The sequence below is a fragment of the Salmo salar genome, chromosome 05 (assembly GCF_965601325.2).
Source record: "Salmo salar chromosome 05, fSalSal1, whole genome shotgun sequence".
In the NCBI taxonomy this organism is placed as follows: Eukaryota; Metazoa; Chordata; class Actinopteri; order Salmoniformes; family Salmonidae; genus Salmo; species Salmo salar.
In genome coordinates, this window is record NC_138295.1 from 82,088,131 (window position 1) to 82,113,058 (window position 24,928).

General features: G+C 45.8%; 1 protein-coding gene across 7 annotated transcripts in view; it reads right to left on the minus strand.

Moving 5' to 3' along the window:
• Positions 1-1,346: 1,346 nt before the first annotated feature.
• Positions 1,347-24,928, minus strand: part of LOC106573947 (trafficking kinesin-binding protein 1) — a 79,779-nt gene continuing 56,197 nt past the window's right edge. For 5 of the 7 annotated variants that reach the window (XM_082975731.1, XM_082975727.1, XM_082975726.1 and 2 more), the window contains 14 exons: positions 24,212-24,288; positions 23,839-23,955; positions 23,390-23,490; positions 20,056-20,164; positions 19,426-19,504; positions 18,933-19,063; positions 18,577-18,651; positions 17,850-17,987; positions 15,135-15,211; positions 14,746-14,979; positions 13,431-13,738; positions 11,569-12,033; positions 9,485-9,587; positions 1,347-3,943 (listed from right to left, as the gene is read on the minus strand). In XM_082975731.1, the coding sequence (XP_082831857.1) occupies positions 3,118-3,943; positions 9,485-9,587; positions 11,569-12,033; positions 13,431-13,738; positions 14,746-14,979; positions 15,135-15,211; positions 17,850-17,987; positions 18,577-18,651; positions 18,933-19,063; positions 19,426-19,504; positions 20,056-20,164; positions 23,390-23,490; positions 23,839-23,955; positions 24,212-24,262 (2,814 nt within the window). In that variant the 5' untranslated portion in view covers positions 24,263-24,288 and the 3' untranslated portion in view covers positions 1,347-3,117. Of the gene's footprint in view, positions 3,944-8,929; positions 9,027-9,484; positions 9,588-11,568; positions 12,034-13,430; positions 13,739-14,745; positions 14,980-15,134; positions 15,212-17,849; positions 17,988-18,576; positions 18,652-18,932; positions 19,064-19,425; positions 19,505-20,055; positions 20,165-23,389; positions 23,491-23,838; positions 23,956-24,211; positions 24,289-24,928 lie in introns of all 7 variants that reach the window. The other 2 variants (XM_082975733.1, XM_082975732.1) reach the window with 2 other exon arrangements.

Here is a 24,928-nt window from a genome sequence, read left to right on the forward strand (position 1 = left end):
GAGGGGAGGCAGAGGAGGGGAGAAGGGGGGATGAGCGGAGGTGGAGGCGAAGGGGAGGATGAGGTGGGAGTAGGGAGGGATCTGTTGCATAATAAAGCATGACAATAAAATACAGAAAAACATGAAACATCTGCTGCTGCTGGGGCAATTACACGTATTGGTGCCCATTTACAACAGACAGTGGCTGACTGCTGGGTCCACATTAGGCTCAATGAGATGCTAGAAGGTTGGGACTGGTGATGGTGAGACCCCACAGGGAGACAGTGATTTGACAGACCTAGAGAGAGATGGCAGGTAGGGGGGATTATGTAGGACCACTAAACATTTTGGAAAACTTGTTGTAGATCCCAAAAAGGATGAATCATTTCAGTTCCTTGAATATATTTTTGGGGGCATCAACATTCTCTTTTGAAGTCTATGATAATGCAAGTTAAAGGTCAATTTGATCATCAATCGGTTTGTCAGAAACCAAAAATATCACTAAGAAAATGTGAATATGTTGAATAGAACAAGAGCTCCAGCATATTTAATTGAACGACCTTATAATAATGCAAAAACAAATTGACATAAATAATTAATTGGGGGGGGGGGGGGGGGGGGGGGGGGGGTTGCATATTCCTACTCCCCCTAAGACACCCGAAGGGAGTGGGATCATGGCCAGGGTCACCATTGTACAGCGCCCCTGGAGCAACTAGGGTTAAGTGCCTTGCTCAAGGGCACAGTGACAGATTATTTATTTCACCTTGTCGGCTCCGGTATTCAAACCAGCAATCTTTCAGTTACTGACCCACTGCCTTAACCTCGAGGCTACCTGTTACGTTTTATCCATCTATGAATATCAAGTGGATTGTTGTTCAAGTGGATGTGTGATCATGTCATATGTGCCCACTAATTACGAACAAAAGAGAGGACTTCCATGAACATGGAGAAAAGGGCACTGAAAGAGCACTTAGGGGAACATTACCAGCTGAATGAGTAGTGGGTTTATTTCTGCTGCTGTCTGTAGTAATGGACCATCAACACAATGCACTTGGCTCCAACAACACTGAAATTCTCAAATAGTCATCTAATCGCATGAAACTGAGGCCAAGATCTTTCCCATGTGAACATGTTGTAGCTCGGTCCATATTGTCCTCATAAAGCTGTGTGGACAACAGTATGGTGAAACACCATGTACTATACAGTAACTGTACAACAGTTGTCAAGTACATTTCTTCAAAAACGCTTCATTATCATGAGGACTTTTGATGATTAGTGCTCCAAACATTATGTTATTATTTTGTCTTTAGTGAACTCCAACCAACAATACATAGACTGGATAAATAAAAGACATGAAAGCAAGCAGGTCATATCAATTGTTTTATTGATAATAGCCTTTTTTGCAAATTGGTGCTCTTGAAATTCCGGAACACAAAACCCTTGTTTTTTGTTTTTATACCAGTGTTCTGACCACTTCATTGCCTGAACAACATTTTTGTCCCTTATATATATATATTTTCTAGTTTATTAAAAAATAGTTAACATGGCTAAATTCATTGCATACATACCATTTACAATGTACAAGTAGTATAATAATAATTCCCTTTGTAGTTGAAATGCAGTAAAACCATCATTTAAATCAACAGACATATGGACATAATATTTTCTGCTGTTAAACAATACATTCAAAGGACATTCAAGTTACACACAATGTCAGCAAGGATGAATCTCTACTTCTGTCAGAGATTAATGATAAATAATAGGTGTTTCTTCTTTATTTCAACACATGTAGTGCATCTCTCCAAGATGTAATGAGAGCTCATCTTCTCTGCAGTTAAAACTCCTACGAGGAGGATATCCTCAGAACACAAAGCAGTTGTCTGCTCATACCAGGGTGGAACCAGAGATCAGTCAGTCCAACAACAATGGAACTATGTCAAGTATGAGGCACTAGGAGGTTTTCCCTCCATCTCTCCGTTCCACATCTTCATTTACAGTACAGTGGCTTTAGTTTAAAGCTAACAGTTCAGTCACCAAAGCTTGTTACCAGAAAGATGAAAGTCAGAAGAAAAATCTAACTTGTATAATGTTTCTCTCATAAAAGTCAACGGCATCCCTCCCAGAGAACTCTCCTACACACCTTTTGTATTGGGAGACAGCAGTTAGTGGGCCCTGGTTGAAATGTCCTGTATATCTGATTATCACCTTAACCAAATGACTCAAGCCTTTCTTAGGCTATCTAGGCCTATAGGTAAATCTTTCAACAACTTTATACACACACAAGTTCACATACTCGCACTGCACACAAATGTCTATAAATCATGTTGGTCTGTTACAATGTATCCAAGTTCAAACCATAGCCTATTCATTCACGGCAAACATCCATGCATCCCTCTTAGCTTCAAGTGTGGCTCCTTCCCACTCTTTATTTGGATAAACTCTGAGGTGAATAACATGTGTTGTTGCCCAGTATTGTGCTAGCTAGTAGTATGAATACTGTACCTCCAACATTTCATTACCTCAATAAAGGTCTTAGTTCTGTGCATATTGTCATGGATGTCACTGAACACCCCTAAATACCACTTAAGGTGCGTTCCCTGGTACTGCTTGCCACTCATTGGCTAATTAACAGGAAGAGACAGTGTTTTATCTCTACATGTATACGTTTAGACCTGGGAATAAAATAAATAGATCTTTAATATGAGTTTACCTGGGCTTGGAAGCGCTCCGTTTCCTAAACAGATAACAGGTGCTACAGTACATGTTCTTCAGCCTACCGATCTGCAGGGCCAATCAACAATAAAACAGTAACACATCATGGTACTATTTACTGAGGGATGTAAGGAGAGAGACAGAGAGAGAAAAGCTGGACAGAGAAAGAAAAGCAGGACAGAGAAAGAGAGGACAGGAGAGAGAGAGACAGAATACAGAAAGAGAGGACAGGAGAGGAGAGAGCGAGACAGAATAGAGAAAGAAAGACAAAATAATTAGCATTGATACAAAATGTTCTGTAAAAAGAAAGGGCATCTCTTTCAGGCACAGAGTTGATTTGTCACAGACCGGGGCCTCATACAGCAGCTATATATACATCCAACTCATCTGACAGGTGACAGACAGAAGAGAAAAGTCAACATTCATTCACCCATCATTGAGACTAGTCTGTCTGGGGAGCTTGGAGGAAGAAGCCAGGAGCATGTCTGTGGGGCTGTGGGGCCCCGGGCCCTTCATAGCCATGCCGGCTCCTACCATGGCCGGGTAGCTGCGGTTACGGCGGATGCCTGCGTTCAGAGCGGGGCCGAGGCCCCCTATGGGACTGGTCACCACAGAAGGGCAGAAGTGGGAAGGGCGGTGGAGGCCGCTGAGGGGCCCCAGCATGGTGGGCCCCGTGGCCCCTGATAAAGAGGGGCCGGCCCCAGCCACGCTGAAGCGCTTCAGCTTGTCCACCAGCTTCAGATTGTGGACGCTGACGTCAGTCTGACACTCGCTGTCTGCTGACTCACTGCTCCGGGCCTCTGCCCTCACCTCCTTCAGGATGGAGCTGGCCGGCTTCGACGCCAGGAAGTTGTCATAGGGGGGGGCGCTGGGACTGAGGTCGAAGGGGCCCACGGGGCTGCTGGGTTTGGCGCAGAGGGAGCGGTGGGTTGGGGAATTGGGCGGCATGAAGGGTAGGGTGTTGGGGGGCCGCGGCGGTAGAAGCGACGGTACCCCTCCAGTGGGGATGGAGGTGCTACAGTCTGCCCGGTCCCAGCTCTGAGGGTTGTAGACTGCTGCAGAGATGCCTCGCTCCTGGAGGAGCCGCACCAGACCTCCACTAGTGCTCATGGTCTTGGTGGAGTCTCTCAGGTTGGTGAAGGACTCGGCTGCCAGGCTGAGGCGGCGCGGGGTGCAAGGGGTTGAGCAGGGGGTAGATCTGACGCTGCTGCTGCTGGTCATGACGCAGAAGGCAGTAGGGCCCGACATAAGGCTGAAAGAGGGAGATGGAGAGGAACACACACAGACAGTCACACACACACATACTGCTATACAGTCAGCCATACTGCTACACAGTCAGCTATAAAGGCAGATATACTGCTATACAGTCAGCTATACTGCTATACAGTCAGCTATAAAGGCAGATATACTGCTATACAGTCAGCTATAAAGGCAGATATACTGCTATACAGTCAGCTATAAAGGCAGATATACTGCTATACAGTCAGCTATACTGCTATACAGTCAGCTATAAAGGCAGATATACTGCTATAGTCAGCTATAAAGGCAGATACACTGCTATACAGTCAGCCATACTGCTACACAGTCAGCTATAAAGGCAGATATACTGCTATACAGTCAGCCATTCTGCTACACAGTCAGCTATAAAGGCAGATATACTGCTATACAGTCAGCTATACTGCTATACAGTCAGCTATACTGCTACACAGTCAGCTATACTGCTACACAGTCAGCTATAAAGGCAGATATACTGCTATACAGTCAGCCATTCTGCTACACAGTCAGCTATAAAGGCAGATATACTGCTATACAGTCAGCTATACTGCTATACAGTCAGCTATACTGCTACACAGTCAGCTATAAAGGCAGATATACTGCTATACAGTCAGCTATAAAGGCAGATATACTGCTATACAGTCAGCTATAAAGGCAGATACACTGCTATACAGTCAGCCATACTGCTACACAGTCAGCTATAAAGGCAGATATACTGCTATACAGTCAGCCATACTGCTACACAGTCAGCTATAAAGGCAGATATACTGCTATACAGTCAGCCATTCTGCTACACAGTCAGCTATAAAGGCAGATATACTGCTATACAGTCAGCTATACTGCTATACAGTCAGCTATACTGCTACACAGTCAGCTATACTGCTACACAGTCAGCTATAAAGGCAGATATACTGCTATACAGTCAGCTATAAAGGCAGATATACTGCTATACAGTCAGCTATAAAGGCAGATACACTGCTATACAGTCAGCCATACTGCTACACAGTCAGCTATAAAGGCAGATATACTGCTATACAGTCAGCCATACTGCTACACAGTCAGCTATAAAGGCAGATATACTGCTATACAGTCAGCCATACTGCTACACAGTCAGCTATAAAGGCAGATATACTGCTATACAGTCAGCTATAAAGGCAGATACACTGCTATACAGTCAGCTATAAAGGCAGATACACTGCTATACAGTCAGCCATAGTGCTACACAGTCAGCTATAAAGGCAGATATACTGCTATACAGTCAGCCATACTGCTACACAGTCAGCTATAAAGGCAGATATACTGCTATACAGTCAGCTATACTGCTATACAGTCAGCTATACTGCTATACAGTCAGCCATACAGTCAGCCATACAGTCAACTATACAGTCAGATATACTGCTATAAAGTCAACCATACTGCTATACAGTCAGCCATACAGTCAGCCATACCGCTATACAGTCAGCCATACCGCTATACAGTCAGCCATACCGCTATACAGTCAGCCATACCGCTATACAGTCAGCAATACAGCTATACAGTCAGCAATACAGTCAGCCATACTGCTATACAGTCAGCAATACAGTCAGCCATACTGCAATACAGTCCGCCACACCGCTATACAGTCCGCCACACAGTCAGCTATACAACGATACTGTCAGCTATACAGTGAGCTATACTGTTATACAGTCAGCTATACAGCTATACTGTCAGCTATACAGTCAGCTATACAGTCAGCCATACCGCTATACTGTCAGCTACAGTCAGCCATACTGTTATACAGTCAGCAATACAGTCAGCCATACTGCAATACAGTCCGCCACACCGCTATACAGTCCGCCACACCGCTATACAGTCCGCCACACCGCTATACAGTCCGCCACACAGTCAGCTATACAACGATACTGTTAGCTATACAGTGAGCTATACTGTTATACAGTCAGCTATACAGCTATACTGTCAGCTATACAGTCAGCTATACAGTCAGCCATACAGCTATACTGTCAGCTACAGTCAGCCATACTGTTATACAGTCAGCCATACAGCTATACTGTCAGCCATACAGCTATACTGTCAGCCATACAGCTATACTGTCAGGCATGCTGCCATACAGTCAGCCATACTGTTATACAGTCAGCTATACAGTCAGCTATACAGCTATACTGTCAGCTAGTCAGCCATACTGTTATACAGTCAGCTATACAGCTATACTGTCAGCTATACAGTCAGCTATACAGCTATACTGTCAGCTAGTCAGCCATACTGTTATACAGTCAGCTATACAGCTATACTGTCAGGCATGCTGCCATACAGTCAGCTATACTGTTATACAGTCAGCTATACAGCTATACTGTCAGCTATACTGTTATACAGTCAGCTATACAGCTATACTGTCAGCTATACTGTTATACAGTCAGCTATACAGCTATACTGTCAGCTATACTGTTATACAGTCAGCTATACAGCTATACTGTCAGCTATACTGTCAGCTATACTGTTATACAGTCAGCTATACAGCTATACTGTCAGCCATGCTGCCATACAGTCAGCTTTACAGCTATACTGTCAGCCATGCTGTCATACAGTCAGCTATACAGCTATACTGTCAGCCATGCTGCCATACAGTCAGCTATACAGCCATACAGTCAGCTATGCTCCTCAGCTATGACAGACACAGCCAGTCAGCTAGACTGATGATTCAAGCTTTAATATTACTGGCTATTGGTCCTGAGATCATATCCACATGACAATATTTTATAAGAGTCAACACAGACGGAGTTTAAAGACCACTCAATAGCTCCTTCTAGAGCCTAGACCACACAATAGATCCTTCTAGAGCCTAGACCACTCAATACTTCCTTCTAGAGCCTAGACCACTCAATAGCTCCTTCTAGAGCCTAGACCACTCAATGGATCCTTCTAGAGCCTAGACCACACAATAGATCCTTCTAGAGCCTAGACCACACAATAGATCCTTCTAGAGCCTAGACCACACAATGGCTCCTTCTAGAGCCTAGACCACACAATGGCTCCTTCTAGAGCCTAGACCACTCAATGGCTCCTTCTAGAGCCTAGACCACTCAATGGCTCCTTCTAGAGCCTAGACCACTCAATAGCTCCTTCTAGAGCCTAGACCACTCAATAGATCCTTCTAGAGCCGAGACCACTCAATAGATCCTTCTAGAGCCTAGACCACTCAATAGATCCTTCTGGAGCCTAGACCACTCAATAGATCCTTCTGGAGCCTAGACCACTCAATAGATCCTTCTGGAGCCTAGACCACACAATGGATCCTTCTAGAGCCTAGACCACACAATAGATCCTTCTAGAGCCTAGACCACACAATAGATCCTTCTGGAGCCTAGACCACACAATAGATCCTTCTGGAGCCTAGACCACTCAATAGATCCTTCTGGAGCCTAGACCACTCAATAGATCCTTCTAGAGCCTAGACCACACAATAGATCCTTCTAGAGCCTAGACCACACAATAGATCCTTCTGGAGCCTAGACCACTCAATGGATCCTTCTGGAGCCTAGACCACTCAATAGATCCTTCTGGAGCCTAGACCACTCAATAGATCCTTCTAGAGCCTAGACCACACAATAGATCCTTCTAGAGCCGAGACCACTCAATAGATCCTTCTAGAGCCTAGACCACTCAATAGATCCTTCTAGAGCCTAGACCACACAATAGATCCTTCTGGAGCCTAGACCACTCAATAGATCCTTCTAGAGCCTAGACCACACAATAGATCCTTCTGGAGCCCAGACCACACAATAGATCCTTCTGGAGCCTAGACCACTCAATGGATCCTTCTGGAGCCTAGACCACTCAATGGATCCTTCTGGAGCCTAGACCACTCAATGGATCCTTCTAGAGCCTAGACCACACAATAGATCCTTCTGGAGCCAAGACCACTCAATGGATCCTTCTGGAGCCTAGACCACACAATAGATCCTTCTGGAGCCTAGACCACACAATGGATCCTTCTGGAGCCTAGACCACTCAATGGATCCTTCTGGAGCCTAGACCACACAATAGATCCTTCTGGAGCCTAGACCACATAATAGATCCTTCTAGAGCCTAGACCACACAATGGATCCTTCTGGAGCCTAGACCACACAATAGATCCTTCGAGAGCCTAGACCACTCAATAGATCCTTCTGGAGCCTAGACCACTCAATAGATCCTTCTGGAGCATAGACCACACAATAGATCCTTCGAGAGCCTAGACCACTCAATAGCTATTCAATAGGTTGATTTTAGTCTGACCATCATTGATCATCAATGTTAGTTTCCTTTTTTAGCACACACACTGATGCAGACTAGTACAATATAATGGAGCTTCCTGGTACAAGGTAAATGAACTAACCAATCACTGCCCATATCAATATCAGATCAAATAGAAAACAATATTAACATCTCACTGACTATTTCACTCAGAAATCAACAGACAAATCAATGGGACACTTTGACAAAGTTATCTGGATGTTAACCCAAACACATGCTATTTCAACCCCAGATAACATTTCCTGGAAAAACCCCAAAGGAAATTTACTAACAGATAATTATACAAATCAGTGTTATGAACACTGTTCCAAACATAGTTCTGTAAGCAATGAACACCCACAAGCTTAACGTCAATCATCAGACCACAATCAAGTTGTATTGTATGAATCAATGCCAGGGCCCCATCATTATATTATGGGAGACATTTTGATCTGATCGTCATTGATTAGAGAGTCTCAGCCCGTTGGGGAGGAGCTCTTCTACATTTGTTTGATTAACAGTTGACAGGAGGGGGGTTAGAGGGTTTAGAGACCAAAGGAAGCAGAATAGTTAGAAGGGGACAGCGAGGCAGGCTTTGTTATTCCCCGGAACAACCCCAAAACTACGGAGTCAGACCCCAAATCCCCTACAACGAGGCCACGCTACTAGTCATGTGACATGCGACAGGTCTCACCCACGGGCGGGAGGGGGCGTGGCTCAGTGGGCCTGCTGCTCTAAATCAGCCTTCAGAACAACATGAGAGAGCAGCTTCCTCTTCCTCATCACATGACCTGGAGGGGATGGGGGCAATTCAATACAATTCAATCATCTTTATTCAGGAGGGGCAATTCTAGCTGTCAGACAGTGGGTGTGTGTTAAACACACTATGGCTCAGCCAGGGCAAAGGAAAACGTACTTCATGACTAACTTAGTTTTTACATCAACATTAATTAATATCATTAATCTGAGCCAGTATTTCCTTCAGCAATATGTGCTTATTATGATCCTCTCTGCATTATCATTCTCAACCCAATGCTGAAAGCCAAGGAGGTTTCCACTGTCTGCAGTGAAAGCAGTTCAGACAGACACTGCCACCTAGTGGCTACAGGGGTACACTGCAGTGTCAGCATGCATCTCAAATGGCACTCTTTTCCCTATATGCTGTAGTGCACTGCTTTGGACCAGGTCCCACAGTGGATAGGGAAGCCATTTGGGACTCCACCAGTGTGGGGTAAGAGGGTTGTCTAACCTGGGGGTGACTCTGGTCAGCTCGTCTGAGGGGTGCATGATCCGACAGGTGGTGAAGGTATAGGTGGAGCTGGTGTTGGACATGCATTTACCAGGGTAGTGGGCTGTAGACAGGAAGAGAGGGAGAGAGGGGAAGAGAGGGAGAGAGGGGAAGAGAGAGGGAGAGGGGAAGAGAGAGGGAGAGAGGGGAAGAGAGGGGGGAAGGTTAGAGGGTTAGTACTGGGCAGAGATACCAACATTCTTTTAAACACAAAACTTAAAATCAAACACACAAAGACAGAGTGGATGGTTTAAAGCTACATCAGTTGAAAAGATGAAACAGCTGTATTTTTGCCTGAAGAAGCCGTTTTAAACCACTGAAAACAATTAGGTAGGCAGATAAAGGAATGACAATGATTTCAGCAGATTCCTAATATCCCAGGCATGAATTAGTGTTCGACTCTAACGTAGGGATTCTCCATAGGGAAGACAATGCAGGTTGAACTAAAAACACTGCAGAGAAGTGGTGTGTTGACTGTTTGGAGCTGTGTGTGGACTCTGCAGTGTTGACTGTTTGGAGCTGTGTGTGGACTCTGCAGTGTTGACTGTTTGGAGCTGTGTGGACTCTGCAGTGTTGACTGTTTGGAGTCGTGTGTGGACTCTGCAGTGTTGACTGTTTGGAGTCGTGTGTGGACTCTGCAGTGTTGACTGTTTGGAGCTGTGTGTGGACTCTGCAGTGTTGACTGTTTGGAGCTGTGTGTGGACTCTGCAGTGTTGACTGTTTGGAGCTGTGTGTGGACTCTGCAGCTCAATGTCAAAGGCAGGAGATGAGGTGACATTCACACCACTCCATAATAATTCCTAGGAAACAGGGTCATGGACTGAACATGTTTCCCAAATGGTCCCCTACTCACTATATAGTATACTACTCATGACCAGAGCACTATGGCCATGGTTAAAATAGTGCATTGTATAGGGAATAGGGGGCCATTTGGGATGCCAGTAGTGTCATGTGAGTTACTGGACAGCTGTGAGAGCATGATGTTGTTAACAGATCACGTCATCTGATACCACGGCAACCAAACCACAGACCTGGACACTGGCCATAGGCTGTACATATTCAATCTGGAGTGTGTGTGTGTGTGTGTGTGTGTGTGTGTGTGTGTGTGTGTGTGTGTGTAATACGTATATACTACGTCACTACATTACTATGTAGGTTTACACTAACAAAGGACATCTCCCATTATTTGTCTTTTTGAGTGTTCTTCATGCCTTTGAGATGAAGAATGTTGTGATGGAAGACAAGAACAAAACACAAATGACTCGAGTGGACGGAAGTGGTGATCAGAACTGGATGATTCAAATGAATCTGAATTTGAAAGGAAGGATCTTGAGATTTAGGAACAGTGTGAATGTGTGAGAGAGGTGGAGATTAAACATGATACTGAAATAAATTCAACTCAATATACTCAGAAGGGGCACGATAGTAGCACACGTCTGGACGAGGTGGGTGTGTCTGGACACGTCTGGATGAGGTGGGTGTGTCTGGACACGTCTGGATGAGGTGGGTGTGTCTGGACACGTCTGGATGAGGTGGGTGTGTCTGGACGAGGTGGGTGTGTCTGGACACGTCTGGATGAGGTGGGTGTGTCTGGACACGTCTGGATGAGGTGGGTGTGTCTGGACGAGGTGGGTGTGTCTGGACGAGGTGGGTGTGTCTGGATACGTCTGGACGAGGTGGGTGTGTCTGGATGAGGTGGGTGTGTCTGGACACGTCTGGACGAGGTGGGTGTGTCTGGACGAGGTGGGTGTGTCTGGACGAGGTGGGTGTGTCTGGACGAGGTGGGTGTGTCTGGACGAGGTGGGTGTGTCTGGACGAGGTGGGTGTGTCTGGACGAGGTGGGTGTGTCTGGATACGTCTGGACGAGGTGGGAGTGTCTGGATGAGGTGGGTGTGTCTGGACACGTCTGAATGAGGTGGGTGTGTCTGGAGATGGGCAGGCGAGGAGGGGATGGCTATGGCCAATGAATGCCCCAATATCCTGAGGTAGAAGGGATGGTTAGTGACGTCCGGTGCCTGTGTGACCCATTTAGGAGGCTCCCTCACCGGACACCCCGTCAGCGGCTGCAGCCTGATCCTGGTTCTCCTGGTTCTCTCTGTCTGGAGGTGCGGGGGACAACAGTGATGTGCAGCCTGGGCCTAATGTCTCGCCCTCTTCCCTAGGTTCTCCATCACCCCCAACCCCTCCCTCTGGAAGGTTGTTGTTGATGGCTCTGCCGCTGCAGGAGGAGGAGCAGGAGGAGGAGCGGGTACGGAGGCCCTGCTGGCTGAGGATGGAGATGCCACTAGTGCCGGGGGTAGAGCCTGAGGCAGAGAGGCTGTGGACAGACGTGTGGTCAGACTCCTCTACTACCTCAAAGTCCTCCTCCTCAAAGTCAGTGAACAGGTACATGTGCTCCAGGTCTAGTTCCAGAGGACGGAAGCCCTTAGTGACCACACCAGGCCGCGTGTCCAGGATCCCACCCAGGTTGGGCTGGGCCAGCTGCTGCCACTGGTGCAGGGTGGCTGAGCCTGGGAGGGAGAATATCAAACGTTAGACACACATATATTATTATAGTGTAATGATAATGTAATAAATATTAGTATATATTATTAGTGTAATGATAATGTAATACATCTTAGTATAAATTATCATAGTGTAATGCTAATGTAATAAATGTTAGTATATATTATAGTGTAATGATAATGTAATAAATAGTATATATTATTATAGTGTAATGATAATGCAATAACTATTAGTGTATATTATGTAATGATAGTGTATATATTATTTTAGTGTATTACATTAAGATGTTTCCATTATCATTACACTATAATAATATATACTAAGATGTAATGATAATGTAAAATGTTAGTGTATATTATTATAGTGTAATGATGTAATTCATCTCAGTGTATATTATTATAGTGTAATGATAATTTAATTCATCTCAGTGTATATTATTATAGTGTAATGATAATGTAATTCATCTCAGTGTATATTATTATAGTGTAATGATAATGTAATAACAGTGTAATAATGTAATGAACTCACAAGGTAAAGTGTTGATTCATTGTGCATGTTAATGGTGTTGTCACCAGGTGGCACCAGAGACCCAGATTAGATACTCTACTAGATGTTTCCTACTACTGTATAACCTGACAGTTATACAGTAGTATTTGGTTAAACGTGTGCTTCATACCTGATCTAGAACTGCATCTATCGATTCAAACTAACACAGTATCCAACTTGTATTTCAAACAGCTGCATTCAGGTTCTTTCAGGAGATAACACAAATATGTAGCAAATCTCTTTTGACAGCTTTTTGAGGATGCCTGATATGTTTGGAGATGATTTGACATGGACATTAGAGTAACAGGCTGTTCAGCTGTTTAATGTAATCCCTCCTTGATAAAACATAGGATGAGAGGCACAGGGCCTCAACGATGCTGTGGAAAAGACCTTCAACAGGTCTGGGTTTGCTTTGCATGATGATAACTAAACTAGGTTAAACTAATGTGTTTGGCAGGGCTAGTGGTGGTGGGCTGGTCTAAGTCTAACTAAGTCTAAGTCTAAGTCTAAAGGCTCAGACACACCAATAACGTTTTCTAACTTGGCACCTCTGAACATAATTTGCAAATCGATTTTATTATGTAGAATCCCTTAAACATTTTTGGCAGTCAGACGTCGACAGCGGGTGGTCCCTAAAACACAGCGCGCTGAACGATCGGCAGACGAACGCTAGATCCACATTCGGTGTGATGTGTGTGAGCCTCAACTCTAACTGTAGATGTGGAAGCAGCAGCGGGGGCTGGGTGAGTCTGAAGTAGAAGGAGTACTGTGTGGAGAGGCTGCACTCATCATGGTGAATTAACTCCCACAGTGTGTCAACCAGCAGCAGGGTGAGAGGTCGTGTGGGAGGAGTCACCTTCCAGAGGCTTGACAATCTGCAGCTTCTCCGGCAGGTAGGAGCGGGAGCTGAAGGAGTACCCAGACCAGATGGAAGAGGGGTGGGTTCCTCCCAGGGACATGATGCTCTCTGTGGGGGTCATACTGCCGTTGTACACCTCTCCCTTCTCCACCAGCCCCTGGAGCTTCCGATCCCTCTCCTCCTCAAAGAAGCGCCGCTCGCTCAGGTAGTTGTCCCGCCGCAGGGAGAGACGTCGCAGGGCTGCTTCCAGATCCTGAGAGCCCGGCGTTCCAGGGGTCCCTGGTTTCTTGTTGGAATCATCCGCACTGGGGGGGAGAGAGAGAATAGAGCAGAAGACAACATGAGTCTTGGCCATCAACCTGCTTTAGCTGAGGTCTGGAGAAACTGTGTACAAAGTATTTATTTATTCAATCTATTCAATGCTACAAGTCTAACAAAAGGTCCTATAACTGGTTTGCTGTACTCAATGAAAGACACTGGTCCTGTACATAACAACAAGACTGGCTGATGACATCAGCAAAACAACAAAAAGAGTCAACTGTTATTTGCGGTTTGCGTTCCTAATAACAAAAATCACCAATGGTCATTTGACATCAATACAAGACGTTTTGACTTTCCTAGCATTATGTGCAGAGCCACAACATAATCAGTTGTTACATGAGAAAGTTACATGAGAAAGTACTGTTTGGCTTTATTGTACCGTGGTTGCTATGGTAACTAGTAAAGACAAACTTCTTCCTTTCCCTCTTGGTTTACCCAGCAAAGCCATGGATATTTCTGTCAGTGGTGTTGTTGTATAGCCAGCAAAGTGCTTAGTAACCCTAACCCTGATTTATTCAAATTACAATGATAGCAGATATGCATTCAGGAAACCATGGGAACCGTCTTGTTTAACACTCTGTTTACACTCCGATAGACTTTACTGGACAACTAAATGGATGGGACGACCTCTGACCTGTTGTTCCAGCCAGAACTTTACTAGATCAAGAAGACAGAGAGGAAGAGGAGAGAAAGAGGAGAGAGAGAGAAAGAAAGAAAGAAAGAAAGAAAGAAAGAAAGAAAGAAAGAAAGAGAGGAGAGAAAGAGAGAAAGAAAGAGAGAGAGAGAGAAGAGAGAGAAGAAAGAGAGAGAAAGAGAGAGAAAGAAAGAAAGGAAAGAGTGAAAGAAAGAAAGAGAGAGAGAAAGAAAGAAAGAAAGAGAAAGAGAAAGAGAGAGAGAAAGAGAGAGATATCACATTCAGAGAGAAATGTCATATTCAAAGTGAAAGACAGCCAGCCAGCGAGTAGTCATGGCTCAGTCCCAGTCCCAGCACCTTTGGTCAGGCGTCTCCAGTATGAAGCTGTTGGTGTGGTTGTCTATGAGGATGCTCCCCATATCTCCTCCGTACAGGCTGGAGCGGGGCGTGGACAGGCAGCTGGAGCGGCCAGAGTTCAGACAGGACGACCGGTTGGAGCCGGGGATGTTCATGGGAGACGGGGCCAGAGAGGAGCGCTGACGCATCAGGTTAATGTTTTTCACAGTCTCAAACACACGCTTGGGGTGCAACCTACACACACACACACACACACACACACACACACACACACACACACACACACACACACACACACACACACACACACACACACACACAATATCAGCGTAGCTCCTAAATGGGGTTAGATGTACTTCAGTAGATATTGGTATTGAATAAGGGCCTACTTCTGCTCTTCCACTTCCGGGTCATCCATAGCCAGCCCCTTCCTCATGGTGCCCTCAATCTCAGCAGCTAGAGAGTCCTGGGAGGACAGACAGACAGACAATAATAATAATGATGATTACTATGTGACTCTGAAGTCCCAGACCTAGGGACTATGATTAATAAAGATTCTCTTGGTAACTTTGAAAAGGGGGGTGTCCTCTTCAGACAGACAACTCTCCCAACAAATCACGAGGCAGAATGTCACGATTCAAAACCAAAGTTGGCAGGTAAAACCTTTGCAGTAGTTTAAGTGAAGGTAGTTGATGTAAACTAACCACTCACCTAATCCACTCATTAAAAACAACCTCTGATCACCATATTTCTAGCTACTTTCTTGTGTCCGGGAGATGATTAAGCAAGGACAACACGCTAGGACAACACGCTAGGACAACACGCTAGGACAACACGCTAGGACAACACGCTAGGACAACACGCTAGGACAACACGCTGATAAGGCAGTGATGTAAGAAAGCTGGACGTCCCAACTCTGCTCTTCTCTCTATGCCAAACTGACGTTGTAAACATCCAGTCGTGTTAAGCTGGAACATTGGTGTATTCTAGAGCAGGACACTCCAAACCTGTTCCTGGAGAGACCTCATCCTGTAGGTTATCACTCCAAACCTGTTCCTGGAGAGACACCTTCCTGTAGGTTATCCCTCCAACCCTGTTCCTGGAGAGACCTCATCCTGTAGGTTATCACTCCAAACCTGTTCCTGGAGAGATACCTTCCTGTAGGTTATCACTCCAACCCTGTTCCTGGAGAGACACCTTCCTGTAGGTTATCACTCCAACCCTGTTCCTGGAGAGACACCTTCCTGTAGGTTATCACTCCAAACCTGTTCCTGGAGAGACCTCATCCTGTAGGTTCTCACTCCAACCCTGTTCCTGGAGAGACACCTTCCTGTAGGTTATCACTCCAAACCTGTTCCTGGAGAGACACCTTCCTGTAGGTTATCACTCCAAACCTGTTCCTGGAGAGATACCTTCCTGTAGGTTATCACTCCAAACCTGTTCCTGGAGAGATACCTTCCTGTAGGTTATCACTCCAAACCTGTTCCTGGAAAGACACTTTCCAGTAGGTTATCACGCCAAACCTGTTCCTGGAGAGACACCTTCCTGTAGGTTATCACTCCAAACCTGTTCCTGGAGAGACCTCATCCTGTAGGTTATCACTCCAACCCTGTTCCTGGAGAGATACCTTCCTGTAGGTTATCACTCCAAACCTGTTCCTGGAGAGACCTCATCCTGTAGGTTATCACTCCAAACCTGTTCCTGGAGAGACACCTTCCTGTAGGTTATCACTCCAAACCTGTTTCTGGAGAGATACCTTCCTGTAGGTTATCACTCCAACCCTGTTCCTGGAGAGACACCTTCCTGTAGGTTATCACTCCAACCCTGTTCCTGGAGAGACACCTTCCTGTAGGTTATCACTCCAACCCTGTTCCCGGAGAGACACCCTCCTGTAGGTTATCACTCCAAACCTGTTCCTGGAGAGACACCTTCCTGTAGGTTATCACTCCAAACCTGTTCCTGGAGAGACCTCATCCTGTAGGTTATCCCTCCAACCCTGTTCCTGGAGAGACACCTTCCTGTAGGTTATCCCTCCAACCCTGTTCCTGGAGAGACCTCATCCAGTAGGTTTTCACTCCAAACCTGTTCCTGGAGAGCTACCCTCCTGTAGGTTATCACTCCAACCCTGTTCCTGGAGAGCTACAGTCCTGTAGGTTTTCATTCCAACCCTAATCTAGCACACCTGATTCTAATAATTAGCTGGTTGATCAACTGAACCAGGTTAGTTACAACTGGGGTTGGAGTGAAAACCTACAGGAGGATAGATCTCCAGGAACAGAGTTGGAGTGATAACCTACAGGAGGATAGATCTCCAGGAACAGAGTTGGAGTGATAACCTACAGGAGGGTATCTCTCCAGGAACAGGGTTGGAGTGAAAACCTACAGGAGGGTATCTCTCCAGGAACAGGGTTGGAGACCCATGTTCTAGAGAGACTATGTGACTGAATTGGGTTAATTTGTTAGAGAATCTTCTGGGCCCCAAAAAACAAACAAAACAAGACAGGATCCATCACACGGACATAACAGGGTTACTATGGGAACCAACCCCAGCCTGTTAATCCTACTGTAAACACCTCAAAGCATTACTTCTCTCTACAGGGTCAATACCAGCCATCTCTTTCTCCCCACAGACCACATTCACTACGGCTAGACGCTAACACAGATAAGGTGTCTACCTCTCTCTGTGACTGGCTTTACGTTACAATTACATCACAGTTCTGGGGCTGGGGAGTTAGGACGTGGCCAGGGCTGGGCCTGGGGTCAGGGCATTAGGGTTACCTCCCTACTCCTCACTGGTGGTGAGTGGCAACACATCAAGCAGTCAGAGATGCAATAGACAAGTTCTCCACTCACACCCTCCGCATAAACTATGTTGTTAACATATGACACCTGAGGAAGGGTGTTGAAAACAAAACAAAACCTGGTGAAGGAAATCCATTTCACCTCTATACCAGTTATAGCCCTCTCTCCCTTCCGTACCCCCCCTTCTCCCTCTCTCCCTCCCTCCCTCCCTCCCTCCCGTCTGTCCATAGGGAACAGGAAGTGTTGAGGTGTACTGAGGGGCAGTGTTTTATTACTCTGACCCCTGTGTATGTGTCTCTCACCATAGGGAACAGGCCCAGGGAGTGGAAGCGTCGGGGTGTACTGAGAGGTAGTGATTTATTCCGGAGGTTCTTCAGCTCTTCCTGGGCCTCATGGAGCATCTCCATACACTCTGCATACTTATCCTCCAACTCCCTCAGCTAGAGGAGGGGAGAGAGAGACGAGAGAGAGAGACAGAGACAGAGACAGAGACAGAGACAGAGACAGAGACAGAGACAGAGAGAGAGAGAGACAGAGAGAGAGACAGAGAGACAGAGAGACAGAGAGACAGAGAGAGAGAGAGAGAGAGAGAGAGAGAGAGAGAGAGGAGAGAGAGAGAGAGAGAGAGAGATTATCAGAAAACTATCTGGAAAATATCACAATTCTATCATTCTAGATAACGACAGTGATAATCATATGCTGTTGAAACATCAGGGGGACATCAAACACTATTCTATTTAAATATGGCTAGAGATTGTATTGAATTATATAACCTAACTTCCACTAGACTCATTCCATGGAGGGCTGAGTGTCTGCATGTTTTCACTCCTCCCTTGTACTTGATTGATGAATTAATGTTGTCTAGGTCTTAATTGAAAGGAAACACCAAAAACCAGCAGACACTATGTCCTCCATGGAATGAGTTTGACACCCCTACAGTAATGGAAAACATCCCTAGCGTGGTAATTGGGTCTCGTTAGGCAGTGCTTATTGTCCACTTGGTAATTGATTAATGAGGCCTTACTGTACCTCAGCAGTGAGCTGGCGCTGGGCATCTTTGGCAGCTCCTAGATGCTGGGTGAGCTCTTGGTTTTCCACTGCATACTGCAGAACAGACATGAATGTTAGTCCCTTAGGGCTATAAGCTCACACACATCATCATAGTCACACTGATAACAGCTATAAGACTAGTTGTGTTCCAGGTCGGCGTCTTTGCAGCTGTGCATCTCTGAAGATGTCTATATTATGAATATGGTTCTACTTCTCCAGGCGTTGTGATATCAGAAACATCTGCAGAGCGGGACTGTAAAAAAGGCGACCTGGAACGTGTCCATTGGCCTGGACCGTGGCAGGCAGTCTGGGTCATTACTGGCCTGGCCACTCACAGACTTGGACTTCTTCTGCAGGTCTACGATCTGGGACAGGAGGTGTGTGATCTCCTCCTGCTGGCGAGACGCGTCGTCCGTCTTCCTCGCCAGCTCCTCCGCCAGGGTGGACATCTGGTGGTTGGCATCTCCTAGTGGGCACACGGGACGGGGCGAAAGAAATGACATGAGCAATGAGTATCCACCGTGAACCAGTGTTGTTGACCTCTCCTAGACCTCCTCCATAGCAACACTTAAATGTAGCTCCAGTGATACATGATGCTAACTGCCTAGCTAGGTGTTAGCAATATCTCCACCTAGTTCTCTCCATATGGCTTTCACACATCCAGTCCTATCAGATGTGTGAAGGGGAGTGAACTCGGGCAGAGGGAACATCCTTATTGGAATGAAACACAGCCCTGTTTTGCTTTCTCTCAGGGAGCCCAGGGGACAGGGGAGGTGAGACATGAGCCGTGTGTGTGTGTGTTTGTGTGTGTGTGTGTGTGTTACTCACTCAGCTCTTTGACGACGTCGTTGACCAGCTGCTGCTCCTTCTCCTCGTACTCCTCTGTCTCCGTCTCCAGGTGACTGGCCTGGTGGGGGATGACAGGATGCAGCCACGCATCATCATCATCATCATCATCATCATCACACAGCAGGAGAGCTGGGTGTAAAGTATTGGCAGCAGTACTTATTCCAGTCCTATTACCACTGGTACTTCTGGTTTACTATGAAAATACTCTACTGAATCTTTCTGGTAAGCATCTGAAGTTATTCAATCAAATTAGCTCACTCTTGCTAACATTATGGTATTTATTACAATGAACTCCCATGTGACCAGGTAATAAGTATTTTATTATGTTATGTCGTTTTGTTAAATTCCATATTATTATCTGACTGTAACATAAAGTATTACCCAGTTGCCATCTCTTCACTGTCTAAGGTTTAGTCAATGTTTATCAATGTACAGTGTTAACTGAACTCTGTAAAATAAATCCCCAGACTGATCTTAACCCCAGGGTGTAGAGCCATGATCGGTCCCCAAAGCAATGACATTAATATCTGATGACCTCTCCTTCACAGTATGGTCAGCAGGACACCGCCACAGAACTACACACAGGGTTAGTTAGCTACATGACTTTACCTCTGATCTAAGAGAGATATTCTCTGCCTCCAAGTCTTTGAGTTTCTTCTGCAGTGAGTCCAGGGGGAAGTAACTTGGCACCAACAGTGTGGAGTCATTGTGGCGGATGCTGTGTGGACGAGACACAGCGACCGGTCGGTAAGTGGCAAGAGACATCGGCTACGTCCCAAATGGCATCCTATTCCCTACGAAGTGAACTACTTTGACCACCAGGGCCCGTAGTTCAACATGTAGTGCACTACGTTTGACTAGAGCCCTATGGGCCCTATGGGTCCTGGTCGAAGGTAGTGGACTACATAGGGACTAGGTTGCCATTTAGGACAGAGCCCTGCATTTGTAAAAACAGGGAATCATATCCACCAAAGGATAATTTTTTATTTTTTTCACCTTTATTTAACCAGGTAGGCCAGTTGAGAACAAGTTCTCATTTACAACTGCGACCTGGCCAAGATAAAGCAAAGCAGTGCGACAAAAACAACAACACAGAGTTACACATGGGATAAACAAACTTACAGTCAATAACACAATAGAAAATCTGTATACAGTGTGTGCAAATGAAGTAAGGAGGTAAGGCAATAAATAGGCCATAGAGGCAAAGTAATTACAATTTAGCAATTAACACCTGAGTGATAGATGTGCAAGTAGAAATACCGTTGTGCAAAAGAGCATAAAAAAATATATAAAAAAATATGTGGATGAGGTAGGTAGTTGGTTGGATGGGCTATTTACAGATGGGCTTTTTACAGATGGGCTGTGTACAGCTGCAGCGATCTGTACGCTGCTCTGACAGCTGATGTTTGAAGTTAGTGAGGGAGATGTATGTCTCCAACTTCAGTGATTTTTGCAATTCGTTCCAGTTATTGGCAGCAGAGAACTGGAAGGAATGGCAGCCAAAGTAGGGGTTGGCTTTGGGGATGACAAGTGAGATATACCTGCTGGAGCGCGTGCTACGGGTGGGTGTTGCTATGGTGACCAGTGAGCTGAGGTAAGGCGGAGCTTTACCTAGCAAAGACTTATAGATGACCTGGAGCCAGTGGGTTTGGCAACGAATATGTAGCAAGGACCAGCCAACGAGAGCGTACAGGTCGCAGTGGTGGGTAGTATATGGGGCTTTGGTGATAAAACAGATGGCACAGTGATAGACTGCATCCAATTTGCTGAGTAGAGTGTTGGAGGCTATTTTGTAAATGACATCGCCGAAGTCAAGGATTGGTAGGATAGTCAGTTTTACGAGGGTATGTTTGGCAGCATGAGTGAAGGATGCTTTGTTGCGAAATAGGAAGCCGATTCTAGATTTAACTTTGGATTGGAGATGCTTAAAGTGAGTCTGGATGGAGAGTTTACAGTCTAGCCAGACACCTAGGTATTTGTAGTTGTCCACATATTCTAAGTCAGAACCGTCCAGAGTAGTGATGCTAGACGGGCGGGAGGGTGCGGGCAGCGATTGGTTGAAGAGCATGCATTTAGTTTTGCTAGCGTTTAAGAGCAGTTGGAGGCCACAGAAGGAATGTTGTATGGCATTGAAGCTCGTTTGGAGGTTTGTTAACGCAGTGTCCAAAGAAGGGCCAGATGTATACAGAATGGTGTCGTCTGCGTAGAGGTGGATCAAAGAATCACCCGCAGCAAGAGCAACATCATTGATATATACAGAGAAAAGAGTCGGCCCGAGAATTGAACCCTGTGGCACCCCCATAGAGACTGCCAGAGGTCCGGACAACAGGCCCTACGATTTGACACACTGAACTCTATCAGAGAAGTAGTTAGTGAACCAGACGAGGCAGTCATTATAGAAACCAAGGCTGTTGAGTCTGCTGATAAGAATACGGTGATTGACAGAGTCGAAAGCCTTGGCCAGGTCGATGAAGACGGCTGCACAGTACTGTTTTTTATCGATGGTGGTTATGATATCGTTTAGGACCTTGAGCATGGCTGAGGTGCACCCGTGACCAGCTCGGAAACCGGATTGCATAGTGGAGAAGGTACGGTGGGATTCGAGATGGTCGGTGATCTGTTTGTTCACTTGGCTTTCGAAGACTTTAGAATGACTGAGCTGAGCTGGCAGAGGGTTTCAACACGATATACAGACCAGACTGGAACCATCTGCATAATTTAGACAACAAGGATAGATGGAACAGTCAATCAATGTTTTACCACCAGTGTAACAGGATGCCTGGTAGTGTCTGCCATTATGACACTAGTGGGAACGCCACGGTCTTGGTTTTCACCCGACCGCTCTGCGTTTGAGGGGTAAGAGAAACAGGTCAGTTTGTTGTGTTCTCTCAGGGGGAAAATACAGACAAACCAACACCAGCCTGCTGCCTCAGTCTGTCACACAGGGTCACAGTACCTCTGTCTGAGAGAAGAGGGGGATTTTCTGGAGAAATAAATCAAAGGCCTTTATTCATCTTAAATAAAACAGCCTTGAAGCCATCCTTAAGCAGGAGCCACAAAACATATCAAGTACCTACCCTTTGGATGGACTTGTGGGACCAGTGAAATAAGAGCTTAAAGGCCCAGTGCAGTCAAAAACTAGATTTTCTGTGTTTTATACACATTTCCACATTATGAGGTTGGAATAATACTGTGACATTGTGAAAATGATGATAATGCCTTTTTAGTGTAAGAGCTGTTTGAGAAGACCACATGAAATGTCAGCCTGTTTTGGTGGGTTGAAGTTTTACATTTGTTAATAGAACAATACGAGAGTTCCAAACCTCTCTGCCAATAACAGCTAGGTTTAAGTTCCCCCCTCCCCACTCAGACCACTCCCAGACAGTACTAGCTAAATTCTTGCTTGAGAAATTGTTCTTTGCTAAGTAGCTATGTGTTTCTTTTGACCATTGTAATTGAAAACAAAATCACAGTAAGGTAGTCAATTGTTACCCAGATATGATTTGATATCGAAATAAAAACAGCTGCATTGGCCCTTTAAGTTGAAAGGTTATATCATTGTAAAAGAAGAGTAGAATTGGGAGGAACAAGGGCAGAGAGACCTTACAGTAGGGACTAACCCCCAGGACCACATACAGCAGTCACCTCCTCTAGCTAAATGTTCTCTGCTGAGTAACCTGAACAACAGACCATAGTGGCATAGTGGGAGTTTACTGACAACGGCAAAATGACGGAGTTTTGCTTTAAGAGGAAAAGGTGGATGTGATGAGTGGAGGGGAACAGGTCCGGTTCTAGCCTTTAGCATAACAACAACCATAGGAGTTGGCTATAAACCACAAACCGTTCTCGGAACCAGGCTAATCTCACAGGCTATGACTATCTATCACACCAGGTGAAGTGGGAGAGGAAGAGCGTAGGTCGGGATGACAGATAGCAGACTCACGGGGTACAGGTGGACGAATCTCCTTCACTCTCCTCTGCTGCACTAGTGTAGAACTGGAGAAGCTCATCTTTCATAGACAGATCATGGCGCAGCTGAGAAACCTGCAGAGGGAGAGAGAGGGACGGAGAGGATGAGAAGGGAGAGAGATGGGGGAGACAGAGGGTGAGAAAGGAGAGAGATGAGAGATGGGGACAGAGAGGGTGAGAAAGGAGATGGGGACAGAGACGGTGAGAAGGGAGAGAGATGAGGGAGAGAGGGGGACAGAAAGGGAGAGAAATGAGAGAGGGGGAGAGCGAGGAGAGAGATAAAATATCAACATTATGCCACATCTTCTCCTGGTCCTGAGAGAGCACACATACACACTCCACACATACACACTCCACACATACACACTCCACACATACACACTCCACACATACACACTCCACACATACACACTCCACACACACCTCCTCTCGAATGTGCTCCACTTGCTCCTCCAGGAATTCATTTCTCTCACTGAGGGTTTTGTTCTTCTTCAGCAGTGACTGGCCGATGCGGGCGGCGAGCTCCAAGTCCCGCTCTTTCTGCAGGGGAGACAGAGGGGCCGGTTAGAGGGGCCGGTTAGAGGGGCCGGTTAGAGGGGCCGGTTAGAGGGGCTGAGCATCATGATCTAGGAATCAGGTCAAAGGGAAACAGTTGCTACTGAATGACAATGTTTGACTTGTTCTAAGATGTGGTTAACTTGGCATGGCAGAGAGATGTCTGAACAGCAGATTTGACTATCCAAACAGACAGCATTGTAAATGAATGTGCTCCAAGTGATAGACCAGGTTCTCTTACCTCTTCAAGCAGACGAGTAACAGCATCTATGTCACTGTACGTCTTAGTCATCTGGCCCACTCTTTCAGCACATAGAACTGTAGAGACAACAGAGAGGAGAAACACAGTTAACAGCTGTAGAGAGACAACAGAGAGGAGAAACACAGTTAACAGCTGTAGAGAGACAACAGAGGGGAGAAACACAGTTAACAGCTGTAGAGAGACAACAGAGAGGAGAAACACAGTTAACAGCTGTAGAGAGAGAACAGAGAGGAGAAACAGTTAACAGCTGTAGAGAGACAACAGAGAGGAGAAACACAGTTAACAGCTGTAGAGAGACAACAGAGAGGAGAAACACAGTTAACAGCTGTAGAGAGACAACAGAGAGGAGAAACAGTTAACAGCTGTAGAGAGACAACAGAGAGGAGAAACACAGTTAACAGCTGTAGAGAGAGAACAGAGAGGAGAAACACAGTTAACAGCTGTAGAGAGACAACAGAGAGGAGAAACAGTTAACAGCTGTAGAGAGACAACAGAGAGGAGAAACACAGTTAACAGCTGTAGAGAGACAACAGAGAGGAGAAACACAGTTAACAGCTGTAGAGAGACAACAGAGAGGAGAAACAGTTAACAGCTGTAGAGAGAGAACAGAGAGGAGAAACACAGTTAACAGCTGTAGAGAGACAACAGAGAGGAGAAACACAGTTAACAGCTGTAGAGAGACAACAGAGAGGAGAA